The sequence below is a fragment of the Podarcis tiliguerta genome (assembly GCF_965153285.1).
Source record: "Podarcis tiliguerta genome assembly, chromosome: 17".
NCBI classification, from domain to species: domain Eukaryota; kingdom Metazoa; phylum Chordata; class Lepidosauria; order Squamata; family Lacertidae; genus Podarcis; species Podarcis tiliguerta.
This window is the reverse complement of record NC_139550.1, coordinates 3,173,504-3,191,722: the sequence shown is the minus strand read 5'-3', so window position 1 is coordinate 3,191,722 and position 18,219 is coordinate 3,173,504. Positions and strand designations below refer to the sequence as shown.

The window sequence follows — 18,219 nt, the reverse complement described above, 5'->3', positions numbered from 1 at the left end:
AGGAGCGGGGAAGCGAACCCGGTTCCCCAGATTACGAGTCCACCGCTCTTAACCACTACACCACACTAGCTGAAATGAATGAGGGGCAGGGCAGACTGGGGGCTGTTGAGGCAAGATTGATAACACTGGTTTTAATGAATCAGTATCCTTGGCATGCCTGAAGCCATATAAACTACATTTTTCACTCCCACGTGAAATGGGAGTGCTTTCTAGTTAGAAGCAGGCCATCTTAAATTCCACATCTGTCCTGGCAGGTGGTTTAGGGGGCATCACTTGCAAAAAAGGGGGAGAGGGGGCTGGATTTTATGCACTACTGAGGAATGATTGTTATAATTGGGAAGAATCGTTTACTCTTGGTCAACGCAATTATCAAAAAATTGAGCTTTTCGCAGAGGAAAATATAACATTGATCACGCAAAAATGTTCGCTGGATGCCGAAACTATATTTCGCCACTAAATTGCAGGGTTGTTTTCTTTTGAACCAGGTAGATAAAAAATATGGTTGCTGAGCTGCTGTTCACACATACTACACGATAATTTAATTTACATTTGCTATATAAACCTACAGACGGGGAGGGTGGCATCACTTCTATACACTGTCTCCCTTGGCCCTTACCAAGATGTTGCCGCATCATCTTTGCAGCACTATTGAAGGAAACTCTGATCCTTAACTTCCACTGCCTTGTGGTCAGGCTTCCAGGAGAAAAGTCCATGCCCACTGTCTTGCAGGACAGAAGAAAAGGCTCAGGAGTAAACCCTATGCAAATCTGGAGTGGAGTCCCTAAGACTGCTGGATGGCGCCTTGTACCCCTCCTTCCGGCAATTCCTGGAGCCAAGCTGGTGCCAGACATATTGCTCTGCTTTCCTTTGGACCCCATCAGCGAGGCCCGGAGGGGGGGGGTCTTGAAGTCTGGACGGGCAGCCCAGGACCTCCATTCACACTGCCCAGGCTTGTGTCCCGGGGAGGTCACTTCAGTGCTGCTAACGTAGCAAAAACAACATGGGTGGCAGCTGTTAGGAGTTGCCAGTCTCCACAGCCACAGCAGGCACTGTGATTCCTCAGCAATTTGACCTCACCCCCCAGAGGCGCACTCCATTGTCACTTGAGGCAGATGGATGCAAACAGATATTGATGCAGAATTTCATAAGCAAAAAAGGCATACCTTTGCCCCTGAGGAGCTTGCAGTCTTAAATTGTATGCTTGGTATTTTCAAAAACAAAAAACCTTTCAAGATGTGGGTTGCCTGGCTGAGCCTCCTCCTTTCACTTAAGTTTCCTAGCGTGATTGCTCAGCAGACTACCTTGGGTTTCCTGCTATACCCTTTTCTCATAAGGTCGCAGTTGGCTCCATCATTTCAGCAGCCCACTGTAAAACTAGATTAAGGTAGGCAACTGGTACTGGAACCTGAAAAACTGGTGCACTTCAGGGTTATTGTGCCTTTTGCTATTCAGTGTGCACCTCTTCAGCAGAATTTCCTAAGCTGGTGGCCACCAGATAATTTTGGACTACAGCTGTACTCTGCTCTGGTCAGACCTCACCTGGAGTACTGTGTCCAGTTCTGGGCACCACAGTTCAAGAAGGACACTGACAAACTGGAACGTGTCCAGAGGAGGGCAACCAAAATGGTCAAAGGCCTGGAAACGATGCCTTATGAGGAACAGCTAAGGGAGCTGGGCATGTTTAGCCTGGAGAAGAGGAGGTTAAGGGGTGATATGATAGCCATGTTCAAATATATAAAAGGATGTCACCTAGAGGAGGGAGAAAGGTTGTTTTCTGCTGCTCCAGAGAAGCGGACACGGAGCAATGGATCCAAACTACAAGAAAGAAGATTCCACCTAAACATTAGGAAGAACTTACTGACAGTAAGAGCTGTTTGACAGTGGAATTTGCTGCCAAGGAGTGTGGTGGAGTCTCCTTCTTTGGAGGTCTGGAGTATGTCAGGAGTGCTCTGATGGTGTTTCCTGCTTGGCAGGGGGTTGGACTCGATGGCCCTTGTGGTCTCTTCCAACTCTATGATTCTATGAACTCCCATCATCTCTGGCCATTGGCTGAGGCTGATGGGAGCTGGAGTCCAGCAACCTTTGGAAAGTGCCAGATTGAAGAAAGCAGCCTTACGAAGACCCATGAGGCTCTGTCCTGCCTCCCAGAGTCCTCTCTCCACCTCCATTGCTCATCCTCCCCTGGCAAAGGAAAACCTGCTGGCATCTGTCTCGAGAGACAATGGACAAGTGCCATTGGGGATACAGTCAAATCCAGCAGAGAGTGATGGCACCTGCTGTAGCTGTGGAGACCGATATGGGAGAGACATGTTTTGTTGCAGGTGGGGCAGATGAAGGTCTGCAGATGCACCATGGCATTCCTCCTCTCTGGGCTCCTCCCAGCAGTCATTCCTCCTGTGGTCACTGCTATGGATGCACAACTTGGCTGCCTGTCTGCAGGCATCTGAAAGAGATTCCCAGGTTGCCAGCCTTCATGTCACATTTGCAGACATCTTTGTAGCGCATAGTTGGTCTGCCATCGTGCCTGGTACCTGAAGCCAGCTCCCTGTAAAGCACATCTTTGGGCATCCTGTCCTCTTCCATTCTGTGGACATGACCACAGAAGTGGTAACCCAAGTCGCTCTGAACATAGTCAGGGTGTGATTCTCCCCACAGTGCAAAGTTAACCCGTCAACCATGCCTCCCAGACCAGCAGTTTGTTTGCTATTTTGCTTTATATAAAAAGGCAAATAATATAATGCCGTTGCTGCTGGATCTGTTAAAGCAACAGAGAATGCAGAGCAAAATTTGGTGGGGGAGGAAGTGCTTTGTCATTTTGGCCACCCAAAAATTGTTGATAGCCTGTCTTAGAGCTCCCTCATGTGGTCAATTCTGTTGTTGTTGTTTTTTAGTAGTTTAGTCATATCCGCCTCTTCATGACCCCCTGGACCAGAGCACGCCAGGCACTCCTGTCTTCCACTGCCTCCCACAGTCTGGTCAAACTCATGCTGGTAGCTTCAAGAACACTATCCAACCATCTCATCCTCTGTCGTCCCCTTCTCCTTGTGCCCTCCATCTTTCCCAGCATCAGGGTCTTTTCCAGGGAGTCTTCTCTTCTCTTCTCATGAGGTGTCCAAAGTCTTGGAGCCTCAGCTTCACGATCTGTCCTTCCAGTGAGCACTCAGGGCTGATTTCCTTCAGAATGGAGAGGTTTGATCTTCTTGCAGTCCATGGGACTCTCAGGAGTCTCCTCCGGTCAATTCTAGGGACATAAAATAATCTATGTCAATTTCACCAGCACTTTCTTTGCCACCTGTCATTATTTCAACGTAGTGAATTAGAATTATTCATCCTGAAAGAAAATCAAGTCAGCTAACAACGAAAGAATGAAATGGATAATAGCAGGCAAGAGTAAATCAAAACATTTAAAACAAAGTTAACCCTGAACACAAAAGAAAAAAGAAAACAATGCAAAGATTTATTCACATCTCATTATTTCAAATGCTCAAATAAATTATAAAACACGCATGTATACACTGTTGCAAATTATTGCAAGTAATTCATGAAAACGGGATCAACATTGGGATGACAAAAGCACAACTCTGCTTGCACCAAGATAATAAACTGCAGGGATGTAAATCTCAGGAACATTACAGATAAATTATTAGTGCATAGCTCTCATAGCACGAATATTCATCCAAAATAATAATGGCTGGATGCATTCAACCTGTTCCTCTATCTGCACCATTAAATCACAAATATAAGACAAGGTCTAGTTCAAATAATGCAGAAGCTTTCCAGTGGTAGCACAGGGGAAACCTACTTAGCAATGTTGTTGGTGAAGCACTGCTTTCCAAGCCAGCAGAGCCAATGTATCTCTCTTCAGCCAGCCAGCAGTAATGTAGTAAGATGGGGAACAGTTTAATTCGATCAATCCTGCCCTTGATATAGAGAGCCCTGGATTCAACTAAACAGTTGTGCCAGCGGGACACCCAGTGCAACAAGTCCTGCCGGCTTTCTCCCCTCTCCTCCCCCCTGTGCAACCCCCCCATATTAGCTCTTGGAGCGAGGGTCAAAAGAACCCCCAGAACAGCACAGAAGGGGAGGAGAAGGGACGTCTTCTATCTGGCAAGTATAAGTGCTTGCATTGACCAGCATGGTCAGAATGATGCAACGTTGAATTCCTCCCAGAAAGCTAAAGCTATGCTTTAATAAAATAAAATAAAATAAAATATATTGACAGCCATGGATTGACAGATTGCATTGCTACACAGATAAGGGACATAAGGCCTTGGACTTAAGTCCAGCTAGCACCATGCTGGCAGCCAGCACACACACTCAGCTGAAGCTAGGACAGAGTTCACAGAGGACGAGAGTCTGAGTTGAGCATTTCCCAATGGGATATTTATTTATTGTATTGTGCAGCAGCCATGAAATTAAAAGATGCCTGCTTCTTGGGAGAAAAGCAATGACAAACCTAGACAGCATCTTAAAAAGCAGAGACGTCACCTTGGCAACAAAGGTCCATATAGTTAAAGCTATGGTTTTCCCAGGAGTGATGTATGGAAGTGAGAGCTGGGCCATAAAGAAGGCTGATCGCCAAAGAATTGATGCTTTTGAATTCTGGTGCTGGAGGAGACTCTTGAGAGTCCCATGGACTGCAAGAAGATCAAACGCATCCATTCTTAAGGAAATCAGCCCTGAGTGCTCACTGGAAGGACAGATCCTGAAGCTGAGGCTCCAAGACTTTGGCCACCTCATGAGAAGAGAAGACTCCCTAGAAAAGACCCTGATGTTGGGAAAGATGGAGAAGGGGACAAGGAGAAGGGGACGACAGAGGACGAGATGGTGGGACAGTGTTCTGGAAGCTACCAGCATGAGTCTGATTAAACTGCGGGAGGCAGTGGAAGACAGGAGTGCCTGGCGTGCTCTGGTCCATGGGGTCACAAAGAGTCGAACACAACTAAACAACTAAACAACAACAACCCTTCTACCAAACGCTAAAGCGAGCAGCTTAACAAAGCTTATGTGCTAGGAAGTCGTTCTGCGCATGCCCCGTTGGCATGAACCATGTGCCTTGGGAGCATCACTGCGTTCTTGCACAGTGCACATCCACGTCAATGGGGCATCTTTGGGATAATTTCCTGTGTGCTCTGTGAGCACACGAGTGCCTGGCATGCTCTGGTCTGGGGGTCACGAAAAGGCGGATGCGACTAAAGGACTAAACAACAACAACAAGAGGTGAGGTTTCCCCTCCCTCCCCCGCCCCTCTTCATGCAAATCATGCCGCTCCCTCAGCCAATCAGCGCCCGCGCCTGCCTCGCTCCAGCCCCGACCCCTCCGCACTTGGCGACAACAACCTCCCGTCCAACAGGTCGCGGTTGCCCGGGGAGCGGAGGCTTCTGGCAACGGCGTCCCGGGCCCGTAGCAACGGAAACACCTCGCCTGCCGCCGCCTCGCCTCGGCCAAAACTCCAGCAGCAGCAGCAGCAGCTCGGAGCTTGAGCGTGGGTAGCTGTCCTTGCTCTGCTTTCCTCCGCATCCTGGATCCTCCTCACGCAAAGGGAGAAGAAGGGTTAGCAGGGAAGGGTCTTTGCATGGATGGGGAGAGTTCCCTTGGGCCGAGGGGTCTGTGGCTTGGCTGGTTTGGGGATCGCAGGCTCCGAGGGTCGTCGTTTGCTCAGGAGGGCAATAGCGAGGGGGAGAAGTTGAGCAGGCGCCGCTTCTCTCAGCACTGTGACAAGTCACCTCTGTGAAATTTCTCCCCCTTTTAAGGGCGAGCAGGTGGCGGAAGGATAACAACAAGAAGATTTTAAGGAGGAAGTATTGGAAACCTCCAGGCAGTAGAAACATCAGATGATTAGAGCCCCACTCAACTTGAAGCATGGGAAGCCCCAACAAAAATTTATAATTTGGCAGAATATTTGGACTATATGATATGTATTTGTATAATTTGGAGTACTTAATGTGATTTGATTGGATTGTTAAAATGGAAAATTTAATAAAAAATATTTAATAAATAAAAAAAAAGGGTGAGCAGGTGGCTGAGCTCCTCAGCCCTCCAACCCTTTGCCTGTTTAAAACATGGCAGGATTGCATCGTTGTGCTTGGTCGTTGCTGCTTTTTGCCCTGCATTTTAGACTTTTGCTCCTGGCTCCAGAACCTGGGGGGGGGGGGGTATACAGGTTCCATCATTTTCGCAATCCTTGTTACCCTCTGATATATAGATTGTCACACACATATTTTTTTACTTTTTCTCAAAATTGTTGGGCAACCTTACGCTGATAGAGACATTTCTGAGGTGTCATGTCATTGTGGCCAGGCCAGTTAGGGGATCCAGGCCAGATGGCATCAGCTGTCTAGCTAAGGGGTAAAAAAAGGGTAAAAAAAAGGGAAAAGACCTCAGGTGGCCAGAACTTAAATCAAGAACCAATTGAAATACAGCAGGGGTTACCTGTGTGGTACCCAGGGGTGTATGGGGTATTAGGGGTGGGGTAGTACCTCTGCTGGGACGCGGGTGGCGCTGTGGGTAAAACCTCAGTGCCTAGGACTTGCCGATCACATGGTCGACGGTTCGAATCCCCACGGCGGGCTGAGCTCCCGTCGTTTGGTCTCAGCGCCTGCCAACCTAGCAGTTCGAAAGCACCTCCGGGTGCAAGTAGATAAATAGGGACCGCTTACCAGCGGGAAGGTAAACGGCGTTCCGTGTGCTGTGCTGGCTCGCCAGATGCAGCTTGTCACGCTGGCCACAGGACCCGGAAGTGTCTGCGGACAGCGCTGGCTCCCGGCCTATAGAATGAGGTGAGCGCACAACCCTAGAGGGGTACCTTTATCTTTTAGTACCTCTGCTGGGGGACATGACCCACTCCTTCTGGGGTTGTTTGTCCACCTTTGGTCCCCACCCTGTACTCAGCTCTCACCTGTGACTCCTAGAAGCTGTCAGCATGTGACATAGGTCACACCCCGGAAACGGCTTTGAATGGTCAGCTAAACCTCGTGAGGTAGCCGATGGGTTTCAAACCCTTGATGAGTTGGAGAAAAGGGGGAAAGGCTAAGGAGTACCGTATTTTTTGCTCTAGAAGACTCACTTTTTCCCTCCTAAAAAGTAAGGGGAAATGTGTGTGCATCTTATGGAGCGAATGCAGGCTGCGCAGCTATCCCAGAAGCCAGAACAGCAAAAGGGATTGCTGCTTTCACTGCGCAGCGATCCCTCTTGCTGTTCTGGCTTCTGAGATTCAGATTTTTTTTTTCTTGTTTTCCTCCTTCAAAAATTAGGTGCGTCTTGTGGTCTGGTGCGTCTTATACAGCGAAAAATACGGTAAACCCTACACAAATATGGAGTCCCTAAGACAGTTGGACAGCACCTTGTATGCCTCCTTCCGGCAACTCCTGGAGCCAAGCTGGTGCCAGACGTATTGCTCTGCTTTCTTTTGGACCCCATCAGCTGAGAAGAAGAGGGTCTTGTTGTCTGGGCAGCCCAGGACCTCCATCCCCACTGCTCAGGCTTGTGCCCCAAGGAGGTCACTTTAGCTTGACTTCACCCCCAGAGGCTCACTCCACTGTTTCTCAAGAGAGATGGATGCCGGCAACAAACTCATGGACAAACCTGTGCCTGCTGAGGCCTCACCTATGCTGCTGAAATTAGACTTGAAACATGCTTTCTGTTGGGATACTGCCAGGGAGACAAAGTCCATCTTGACCTCCACATTGTCTCCGGACGTCCATCGATCTCCCGTAGACACGCAGTATCAGCAATTAGCGACAGGAGCTCTAGAAATAGCTTTCCACATTCTAGAACTGATGCACGCTCTTATCAATAGAGTTCGCACAGCGAAAGATGCACACAGGAGAGCATTATATAGAAGTTTATTCAGTGTTGGTCAGAACAAAGAAAACCATGACTGCCTGCTTGAGAGAGTTCCGGCAGAGAGAGAGAAAACGAAAGCAAAGACACAACATAAACATCCTGTGAGACAGGATTTACGCAGACTCTGTGACTCAAAGCCTGCTCCCTTTTAAGGTGGAACGGAAATATCCTAACACTTTCTGCCGTAGCTGATAGGATTGGTTGCGCTGTGTGTTTGGCTGCGGTGTTTATGTGTGGTGCCCACAAGTGGTTTGCAAATAGGACCACAGTCCCCAAAACATTGACAACCCCTGCTTTTCCTAAAATGTGCTTCCTACCACTACCAAGGATGGGATGAGATGCTGGTGGGATGCATGGATCTGGGTTGAGATGAATAATGGGTATTTCTTTCACCGGGAGCACACAGTCTAGGCGCGTGTTCCATGGGAATGAGGGGACTCTCTCTTTCTCTCTAGCCAGTGGCTGAAAAACCAAATGTAGTCTGTTTCATTGTACCAGCCCTTGAAAATGTCAGACGAGGAGCCGGATGATGAAGATGAAGTCGAAGATCAGAAGGATGATGCTGAAGAGAAAGGTGGAGACGAGGCGGAAGGGGAGGAGGAGAAGGAAGCGCCAGAGGAGGAGGAGGAGGAGGTAACAGATTGGTGGCTTTTTTGTTTTGTTTTTATGTTCGGAAATGCAGGACACAATTCAACCAAAGTTAGGCTCCCTCATGTCAGTGGAAGAGATGAAGGGTGAAGTCCTGTATGTGAGTTCTGATGGCTGAGGAGTGATAGGAGTTGGAGGAAGATAAGGTTAAAATAGATTAAGATAATTAAACGATAGTAAGCAGTGAAAGATGGAAAGGATTTGCTGATTTAATTTTTAACTGGAATACAAAAAAGGGAGGTGGGAGGAGGTCGAGGAAATAAGTCATTGAAGGATAGAGATGTGAAAAAAGGATGTGTTTTTAAATGTTTTTGTTTTTTCACTAGTTGGGTGGAGGTATTGTCTTCTTTTTTGCTTTTTGATGTATTTTTTAATTTTTAATTTTTTACATATATATATATATATATATATATATATATTGTGTTTTTTATTTTTTCTCTTTTTCTTCTGTAACTATAAAACTTTTAATAAATATCATTTAAAAAAAAGAGAGAGATGAAGGGTGAAGTCCTGTACGTGAGTTCTGATGGCGGAGGAGTGATAGGATTTGGAGGAAGCCTTGCTTGGTCCGTGGGTGTTAAAATAAGGTATTGCCAGCAGAACAGGATGGAGTCCCGGGTGATATCTGAGTGGCAGACAAGAGCAGCACATTTACCCCCATACATGGCACAGCATTCCACCAGCCCTAGATTGGGCAGAATAAATTTCTTCCCTGTTGACTTCCGTGGTGGAGAAAGGCAAATACTCCAAGATGGGCCTGTTTCTTGTCTGCTGCCTTGGCCGGAAGATTCAAGGACAATCAAAGAAACATTTCAGCATAGTGTAGCATAGTATAGCATCAAAATAGTATTTTTTTAATTTGCAGAATGTGAATAGATATCTTTTCAAAATGAGAGCAAGAGCAAATGCTGATGATTTGGGAGTCTGTTTGCCTCAAATTAGGCCTCGTATAAATGAGATTACCTGCCAAAAGCAAGCTCACGCTTCTCATTGAGTTTGTATACATAGTACTTAAAGTACCGTATTTTTTGCTCTATAAGACGCACCAGACCACAAGACGCACCTAGTTACATATGCAAAGGCTCGTTGGTTATTATATTTCGGGAATGGTTCATGTTCTTACGTAATGTAGCTGCATTGTTTCATACTTTCTGGGCACCCCATGGTCATCTCTGTAAAGGATCATGGACTCTGATTTTACCTAAGGTTGCCAGACTGCAACTCAGATTGCAGCTGCCATTTAATTTTGCCGCTAAACTGAGGGGCAGAGCAGCAATGCCTTTGATCACCTCTGACCCCATTCCAGTCTTTTGGTGTGGCCCCTAACCTGCCTTCTGTAGTGAACAGAATTCCAGGTGTAACACCTGGAGTTTTCGAGCACAATTCAAAGTGTTGGTGCTGACCTTTAAAGCCCTTAACGGCCTCGGTCCAGTATACCTGAAGGAGCGTCTCCACCCACATCGTTCTACCCGGACACTGAGGTCCAGCACCGAGGGCCTTCTGGCAGTTCCCTCATTGCGAGAAGTGAGGTTACAGGGAACCAGGCAGAGGGCCTTCTCAGTGGTGGTGCCCGCCCTGTGGAACGCCATCCCATCAGATGTCAAAGAGAACAACAACTACCAGACTTTTAGAAGACATCTGAAGGCAGCCCTGTTTAGGGAAGCTTTTAATGTTTGATGTATTACAGTATTTTAAATTTTTTTTTAAGCCGCCCAGAGTGGCTGGGGAAGCCCAGCCAGATGGGCGGGGTATAAATAATATATTATTATTATTAACACAGGTGAGAAGGCACAGTGTATGTAAAATCTGTGGGATTGAGGGATAAGTCGCCATTGCCTGATCTCCTGATTCAGAGGCAAATTTAAAGATTCAGCAGAAATCTTTGCCGCTTGACAACTTTAATTTTATCTGGTGTCTTTTTTCTTCTTGCTGTGCTTTTCCCCCAGCACCAAGTCTCAAACCCTCTCACCGAGGAGCACATGAAGGAAGGCCTTTCGATGTTATGTAAAACTGGCAATGGCTTGGCTCATGCATTTGTGAAATTAGAGGCCAAAGAAAAGTGAGTGCACAGACACGAATAACCTGCCCCCCATTTCTCCTCCCTTCCAATGGGTGCAGCTGCCCAGAAATGGGATAATTTCCTTGTCCAAGCATCCTGGAAAAATTGAGCAGTTTGGGACAAGCGTACTAGTAAGCTAGCACTAGGGACGCGGGTGGCGCTGTGGATTAAACCACAGAGTTTAGGATTTGTTGATCAGAAGGTCGGCGGTTTGAATCCCCGCAACGGGGTGAGCTCCCGTTGCTCGGTCCCAGCTCCTGCCAACCTAGCAGTTCGAAATCACGTCAAAGTGCAAGTAGATAAATAGGTACTGCTCCGGCGGGAAGGTAAACGGCATTTCTGTGCGCTGCTCTGGTTCGCCAGAAGCGGCTTAGTCATTCTGGCCACATGACCCGGAAGCTGTATGCCGGCTCCCTCGGCCAATAAAGCGAGATGAGCGCCGCAACCCCAGAGTCGTTCGCGACTGGACCTCATGGTCAGGGGTCCCTTTACCTTTACCTTAAGCTAGCACTGGTAAATAACATTGCTTTCTGCCCTCATCCTGCGGTAGGGAACTGACAGACATCAACCTCATCCAAGGCTTCATCCACTTGCGTTATGTAGACCTGTCCGAAAACCTGCTCCGAGACCTGTCCCCGTTGTCAGGACTCACGCATCTGCTGTGGCTGAAGGTGGATGGCAATCGGCTAACTAGCGCCGGCCTGGATGAGCTGATCTACCTGCAGCATGCCAGCTTTGCCAGCAACCACATCAAAGACAGCAATGGCATTGGGCACCCGCGGCTGGTCAGTCTCAACCTGAAAAGTAGGTGTGCAACGCTCAAGAGAGTCCCTCTAGCCCTAGACGACAAAACTCATACTCTGTCATCTCCTGGAGAAATGAATCCCTTTCATCACAGTCTAATTCTTCCGTCACCCAGGTAATGAGATCGAGGCAATAACAGGACTGGACCCAGAAAAGCTGTCAAATCTGCAGACAATCGAATTGCGGGGAAACGGCCTAAAGTCCACAGCTGGATTCTGCCTGCCCAAGCTCAAAACTCTGTACCTGGTAAGAGAAGTTTACTGATGACGGCTTCATTAACTACGAACTCCAAATGCCTGAGCAAACACATGTGTTTTCAGTATCACCAACCTCAGGCTTCATGTGGCCTGTTAATTGTATGCATGCAGTTAATGTATGCATGCATGCAGTTAATGTCATGTGTGATTATGCTGTGTTTCATGCTGCAACAGACCAACAGAGTTTTCATGCTGCAACAGACCAACAGAGTAGAATAGATATGCCCTCAAATCTATTGGATTTTGACAGGTTACTAGTTATACCCTTGCTGGGTATATGGATGTACTCAGGATCAATACTATGTCTGAGGATGTGGGTAGCGCTGTGGTCTAAACCAGGCATAGGCAAACTCGGCCCTCCAGATGTTTTGGGACTACAACTCCCAACATCCCTAGCTAACAGGACCAGTCGTCAGGGATGCTGAGTTTGCCTGTGCCTGGTCTAAACCACTGAGCCTCTTGGGCTTGCCGATCAGAAGGTTGGCAGTTCAAATCCCTGTGACTGGGTGAGCTTCCGTTGCTCTGTCCCAGCTCCTGCCAACCTAGCAGCTCAAAAGCACACCAGCGCAAGTAGATGAATAGGTACCATTGCGGCAGGAAGGTAAACGGCGTTTCCATGCGCTCTGGTTTCCGTCACAGTGTTCCGTTGTGCCAGAAGCGGTTTAGTCCTGCTGGCCACATGACCCGGAAAGCTGTCTGCAGACAAACGCCGGCTCCCTCGGCCTGAAAGCGAGATGAGCACCGCAACCCCATAGTCGCCTTTGACTGGACTTAACTGCCCAGGGGTCCTTTACCTTTTACTGTGTCGTCTTTCTCTTACATTGCAACATCTTTCCCCCCCTAGGCCCAGAATGCCATTACCGTAATAGAGGGCCTGGAGGACCTGGGGCAGCTCACAACTCTGCATCTGCGCGACAATCAGATTGAAACCCTGGATGGCTTCTCAGCAAGCTTGAAGTCTCTCCAGTATCTCAACCTACGGTGAGTTGTTTCCCGTAGTACAGAATTTCCACCAGGGCCTCTTAGAAATAAGAGGGGAAATGGCACAGGAGGCAGGGAATGGTATCTGAGCCAAGTCTACGTTTGAGACTGGTTCTTGGCTCCTTTAAGTATTTGTTGTAAATCGGGTGGTTAACCTGCGGCCCACCAGATATCGGACTGTAACTGCCATCATCTCTGACGATTGGCCATGCCAATGAGACTGATGGGAACTGGAGCCAAACAGCTTCTGGGAAGGGCCACCCCTGCTGTACAGCGTTGTTATTGAGATGTTGAACCATATTTGGCCACCAAATCTGAGCAGGAGTGGTTGGAATGAGAAAATAAGAAAACTATGAAAATAGGTAGCTATAGCTAGCAATCCTGAGCACGAGCAGTCTATCTGAACAGTGAGAACTTGGAATTTCAACATCAGCATCCTTAAAGCATAGGTAGGAAACGGGATCTGGCTGATCGGGTGCTTTGAAGTCCCAGCAATCTCAGGACTTTGAAGTAGGGCTTGTGCAGAGCATTGTGTGGTGCTTTGAAGCAGCACTAATCAGCTGATTGGAAGCATTCAAAGTGCTGAGCAGTGCTTTTTGCAAACCCCTGGATCAGCTGACTGCTGACCACCTGCCTTGCTCCCACTGCCAATCAGCTGACTGACGGTGACAGCAAGCCTCACTTTCCAATGCGCAACTGAGAGTGCACTTTAAGGCTCTCAGCTGGGCACTGGCAGCACCAGTGCACAAGGACAAATAATGTCAGGTGTGGAGGAAATTGCCCTATGAGCCCAATTGGGCCCATAGGCTGGGCATTATCATTATATTATCATTATCATTATCATATTTATACCCCTGCCACTCTGGGCAGCTTCCAACACATATAAAAACATGATAAGACCTCAAACATTAAAAACTTCAGGTGTCTTCTAAAAGTTGTGTAGTTCTTTTTCTCTGATGGGAGGGCGTTCCACAGCGAGGGTGCCACTACCGAGAAGGCCCTCTGCCTGGTTTCCTGTAACCTCACTTCTTGCAGTGAGCAGGGACAGGGAGTATCTAAATAGTGCCCAAGTCAGGTACACAGGACGCACCCTCCAAGGGGCAGGGCATGGAAGGAGCCCGCTTTGGCCCTGGCACAGGGGCGCACTTGTGTGCCCCAGTTCAGGGAAGTGGGCGGCAGCATTGCCAGCCACTCTCCTCTTTCCACCAGAGCTGCCAGCTGGCTGTGAGGAAACAGAGGATTGGGAGGGGGGAGATGTGGCTGGGCATGTCAGACAGGGGCAGGACACACAGAAGGTGATTTTAACCTCTGTGCCCCCAGACCCTGCCATTGGCAGGGCGCAAAGTAGGGTCTCTCGGGGAAGGACGCATGGCTCGTGCCTCCCAGGTTGTGCGTCTGGGGCCATGGCTCCTATGCGCCCCCACGCTGTATCACTGGCAGTGGGGGAACTGCCAGAAGGCCCTCAGAGCTGGACCTCAGTGTCTGGGCTGAATGATGGGGGTGGAGATGCTCTTTCAGGTATGCAGGGCCAAGGCCATTTAGGGCTTTAAATATCAACACCAACACTTTGAATTGTGCTTGGAGATGTAGTGGAAGCCAGTATAGATCTTTTAGGAGCAGTGTTATATGGTTCCAGTGGCCATATAGTGGCCTAGCCATGCTTCAAAGGCTCCTGCCATTCTCGGCTCACTCTGGTGCCATTTCTAGAGTCTATGGATGTACAGCACAAGGGATGCTGGTGGCGCTGTGGATTAAACCACAGAGCCTAGGACTTGCTGATCGGAAGGTCGGCGGTTCGAATCCCCGCGACGGGGTGAGCTCCCATTGCTCGGTCCCTGCTCCTGCCAACCTAGAAGTTCGAAAGCACATCAAAGTGCAAGTAGATAAATAGGTACCGCTCCGGCGGGAAGGTAAACGGTGTTTCCGTGCACTGCTCTGGTTCGCCAGAAGCGGCTTAGTCATGCTGGCCACATGACCCAGAAGCTGTACGCCGGCTCCCTCGGGCAATAAAACGAGATGGGCGCCGCAACCCCAGAGTCGGCCACGACTGAACCTAACGGTCAGGGGTCCCTTTACCTATGTACAGCACAGGAAGACTGCCTTGTGCATAGAAGGTACTTAACTATGGCACTGGCTGTTAAGGGGAAACTCTGGCATCAGAGAGCCAAACGGGCGCACAGAGGGAACATTTTCAACAGGAGGACGTGGAAGTTCCTGCACCTGCTAACTTCTTTGTTCTCCTGCAGGGGGAATGGGATTGTGCAGCTCCAGGAAGTGTCGAAGCTGCTGGTACTGCCCATGTTACGAGCCCTGGTCTTGCTAGACAACCCTTGCGCGGAGGAGGGGGACTACCGGGTGGAAGTGCTGGTGATGCTTCCACGCCTTGAGCGCCTCGATAAGGATTTCTTTGAAGAGGACGAACGGACGGATGCCGAGGAGCTACGGCAGAGGCGCCGGGAAGAAGAGCTGGAACTAGAGAGAGAGAAGGAGAGAGAGAAGGAGCTGGAGCTGGAAGTGAGACACAAAGGGGGGTGGCAGGAGGGACAGCCAAGGCTCAAATTGTCAGGAGCCACAGAGAACCATACTCTCCTCCCTTTGGTGACACAGCCTCTTTCCCTGCCGTTTTTTAAAGTGATAAAATTTGGCTATAATAGAGGAGGGGGTGGAAAGGAGTGCGTGGATTTCATTTACAGTCATGCCTCGGGTTGAATGCGCTTCGGGTTGATTGCATTCAAGTTGCGCTCCGCGGCAACCCAGAAGTAAAGGAGCGTGTTACTTCTGGGTTTTGCTGCTTGCACATGCGCAGACTCTTGAAATGACGTCACGCGCATGCGCAGAAGAGGCGAAAAGCGACGCGTGCGCAGACGTGCCGTCGCTAGTTACGTTTGCTTCTGGATGCAAATGGGGCCCCGGAACGGATCCCGTTCGTATCCAGAGGTACCACTGTATTTGTTTCTCCCCATAATTTGAGCACGGGGGCAGGGGTGGTATGAATAGTGTGGATCCTCACTTAAGAAGAGAAAAGCCTGAAATCAGGAATTTGGTCACTTTCAGCCTGAGATCACTCCCCGCGTTGTCGCTCTCTCTGGGCGGAATTCAATCGCATGCATTCTAGTTGCTCTGTTAAAAGCTGACCTGGAGGTCTTGCTCAACAACAATGTTATTGTTGAGGAAAGGGGTTGAAAATGAAACAAGAAGTCTTAATGCCATTTTTCAAATCCATGGCGTGGCCACCGTTAGAATACCGCACACCGCTGTGGTCCTTGCATCTCCAGATGGATATCTCAGAGCTGGGAAAGGTGCAGAAAACGGCAACCGTTGACACCCACACCCATTCAAAGTGCTTGGCGCAAACCACAAGTCATAGCCTTTCTGCCCTGGTTGTTGAGCTCCCAGAGACATCTGGCTGGTCACTGTTGGAAACAGAGTGCCACAGGCTGATCGTCTGGGCAAAATATCTTGAGATGTTTCAGGTGGCAAGTGAACATTATTAGGAGGATGAAAGCATAACATGGAAAGTAGAGATGCTGTGAGTCTGTGTTTAGCCTCTCATAGGCCTGGGTGTCCACCGCTAGCATGCTAGCCTCATTCGGCAGCTGTTCTTAACTCTTCATGTGTCAGAACTCTGAGCGAATGAGAGAATGAATGAAGCCATTTTTTCACATCCGCATTTCTCAACTGGGGGGCACCCCCAAAGACATATGAAGAACTCAGTTGGGGGGGGGGCGTGAGTGTTTCCCAGAAATATGTGCAATACAAGTAACACATTCAAAGTCATGAAATCTCAATCCATTTGAAAATTCAAATGAAATAATTAGGGAAGCCAGGTTCGAAGGAGGGTGTGGGGTTTTTATGTTAGCTAAAAGGCAGTTATGTTATGTTTTGTTTTTTAAAAAAGAAACACTGCTTTCAATAATCCCACAGCATGTGACCAGGGTGCCTGTCACAGACAACAGGCTGCCTGCCAGAACAGGACACTGAACCAGCACAGACTGGGAGCAACAGTGTCTGTTGGTGGGCGTGGGTGGGGAAGACTTTTGAAGCAAGAACTCAAGAACCCGGTTTCCTTCTTTCTAAGGAATGCTTCCAGATGGGGGCTTTATGGCAGGACTGGTGCTCCTCATGCACTGAAGTGTTTGCAGCATCCACACAACATAATTGGCGTTGAAATACCAGCCCATTTCCTCCCTCCCCCAATTTAATCTGGGTCTGTCCTTTCTGGATAAAATCCAATAAATTAAAAATAACTCCTGCCAGTAGTCCATTTGCGACCCCTGTGCTGTGCTATAGCTATGGGGGAAGGGGGGCAGCCAGGTTTTTCCCCCCCGGGTGAAACCCCCAGAGGGGCGCCATTGAGGCTCCCAGCCCGTGTGTGTGTGTGTGTGTGTGTAGGCAAATGCATGTGTGTGTGTGGGGGGGGGTGTCTTTGACCTGGGTGAAATAAAGCCTAGTTTCGCCCCTACTCTTTGCAGCTCCTGCCTGGAGTAAGCTGTAAATATCAGCATTCTGCGCTTTTAGTTCTGTGATCCTATGGCTAATCCGAAAATGAATAAAGCCATACCTACAGATGAGAATATATATATATAGAGAGAGAGAGAATTGATCACCACCATTTATTAGTTATAAAGCTTCTAATATGTTCTAGATGCTATAAAGATAGACAGACAGACAGACAGACAGACAGACAGACAGAAGCACAAGGCTAGCTCAGTTGGTAGAGCATAAGACTCTTAATGCCGGGAATATGGGTTTGAGTCCCACACTGGCCGAAAGATTTCTGCATTGCAGGGGCTGGTTTTGATACCCTCCTGGGCCTTTCCAACTCTACAATTCTGTGAGTAGCTGACCGCTAATAAAAGAGATGAAAGCAGAAGGCAGCTGGAGGGAAAGGAGAAATTTTGCGCTAAGGTTGTTAGACTTGATGCTCTCTCGTAGTGCATAATCATCCTGTGGGAAGTTTTACAGGAGCCGCATCAGAATTGCTGTCCGCTGCGCATTCCCATCCATTTCAACAGAGTCGGCACAGAAGACCCTCTCTGTGGATTAAGCACTTCTTCTGATCTTAGTATCTGGGCTCTCAAGAAGCGGGTGTCGTGTCTGCCAAATCAGGCCGCCTGCCACCTGAAAGACCCTCATCCGGAAATAACCCAATTTCCCTCTCTTCTTCCACTCCGCCCCCTCCCCTTTTTCTTCCAGGAAACGGATGACCTCGCTCAAGAGGAGGATGCGCCAGAATGACACGAGGATGCCAGTCCCCAGACAGGGCGTTTGCCCAGAGCCGCTTTTCCAGAGCTCAGCTGCCAGCTGCTTCGCGGAGTGGAGCAGGAGCGGCAGCTCGCCTTGCAAAGCCGCCTTCCTTCCTTCCTTCCTGCGCTGCGCAGCGCCGACCCAAGGAGCGCTGCTTCCCTGGCGCGCAGTGCCCGAAAGGTGCCGAGAGACAGAGGAGCGTCTCTGCGCTTTGAATGGGATGTGATGTGATGCATGTGACTGTGGATTAAAAAAAGGAGGGCAGGGAAAGAAGTCTGGTGGAGCCGGGCTGAGTGTGTTGTTTTTGGCATCCCATCCCTGCAGCGCCGCCGCCGCCGCCCCTCCCTCCCTCCTCCCCCCCCCCTCTCTCCATCCTCT

The 18,219-nt window shown here is 48.9% G+C and overlaps 1 protein-coding gene across 3 annotated transcripts; it reads left to right on the top strand.

Moving 5' to 3' along the window:
- Nucleotides 1–5,326: 5,326 nt before the first annotated feature.
- Nucleotides 5,327–18,114, top strand: LRRC23 (leucine rich repeat containing 23). 3 transcript variants are annotated; one of them, XM_083420493.1, is made up of 8 exons: nucleotides 5,327–5,485; nucleotides 8,344–8,478; nucleotides 10,440–10,552; nucleotides 11,103–11,356; nucleotides 11,472–11,602; nucleotides 12,458–12,594; nucleotides 14,841–15,108; nucleotides 17,791–18,114. In XM_083420493.1, exons 2-8 carry the CDS (start codon nucleotides 8,353–8,355, stop codon nucleotides 17,830–17,832), a joined length of 1,071 nt encoding a protein of 356 aa, XP_083276619.1. In that variant the 5' UTR covers nucleotides 5,327–5,485; nucleotides 8,344–8,352; the 3' UTR covers nucleotides 17,833–18,114. The 3 variants fall into 3 exon arrangements, with proteins under 3 accessions (XP_083276619.1, XP_083276620.1, XP_083276621.1); XM_083420494.1 differs by having other exon boundaries at nucleotides 5,330–5,489; XM_083420495.1 differs by having other exon boundaries at nucleotides 5,332–5,553.
- Nucleotides 18,115–18,219: the final 105 nt, after the last annotated feature.

Bases quoted from the DNA above. Each gene is read 5' to 3' on its own strand.
- LRRC23 (XM_083420493.1), top strand. From the start codon at position 8,353: ATGTCAGACGAGGAGCCGGATGATGAAGATGAAGTCGAAGATCAGAAG. The intron at 8,479-10,439 runs GTAACAGATTGG...CTTTTCCCCCAG, and splicing joins CAGAGGAGGAGGAGGAGGAG to CACCAAGTCTCAAACCCTCT. The intron at 11,603-12,457 runs GTAAGAGAAGTT...TTCCCCCCCTAG, and splicing joins AGCTCAAAACTCTGTACCTG to GCCCAGAATGCCATTACCGT.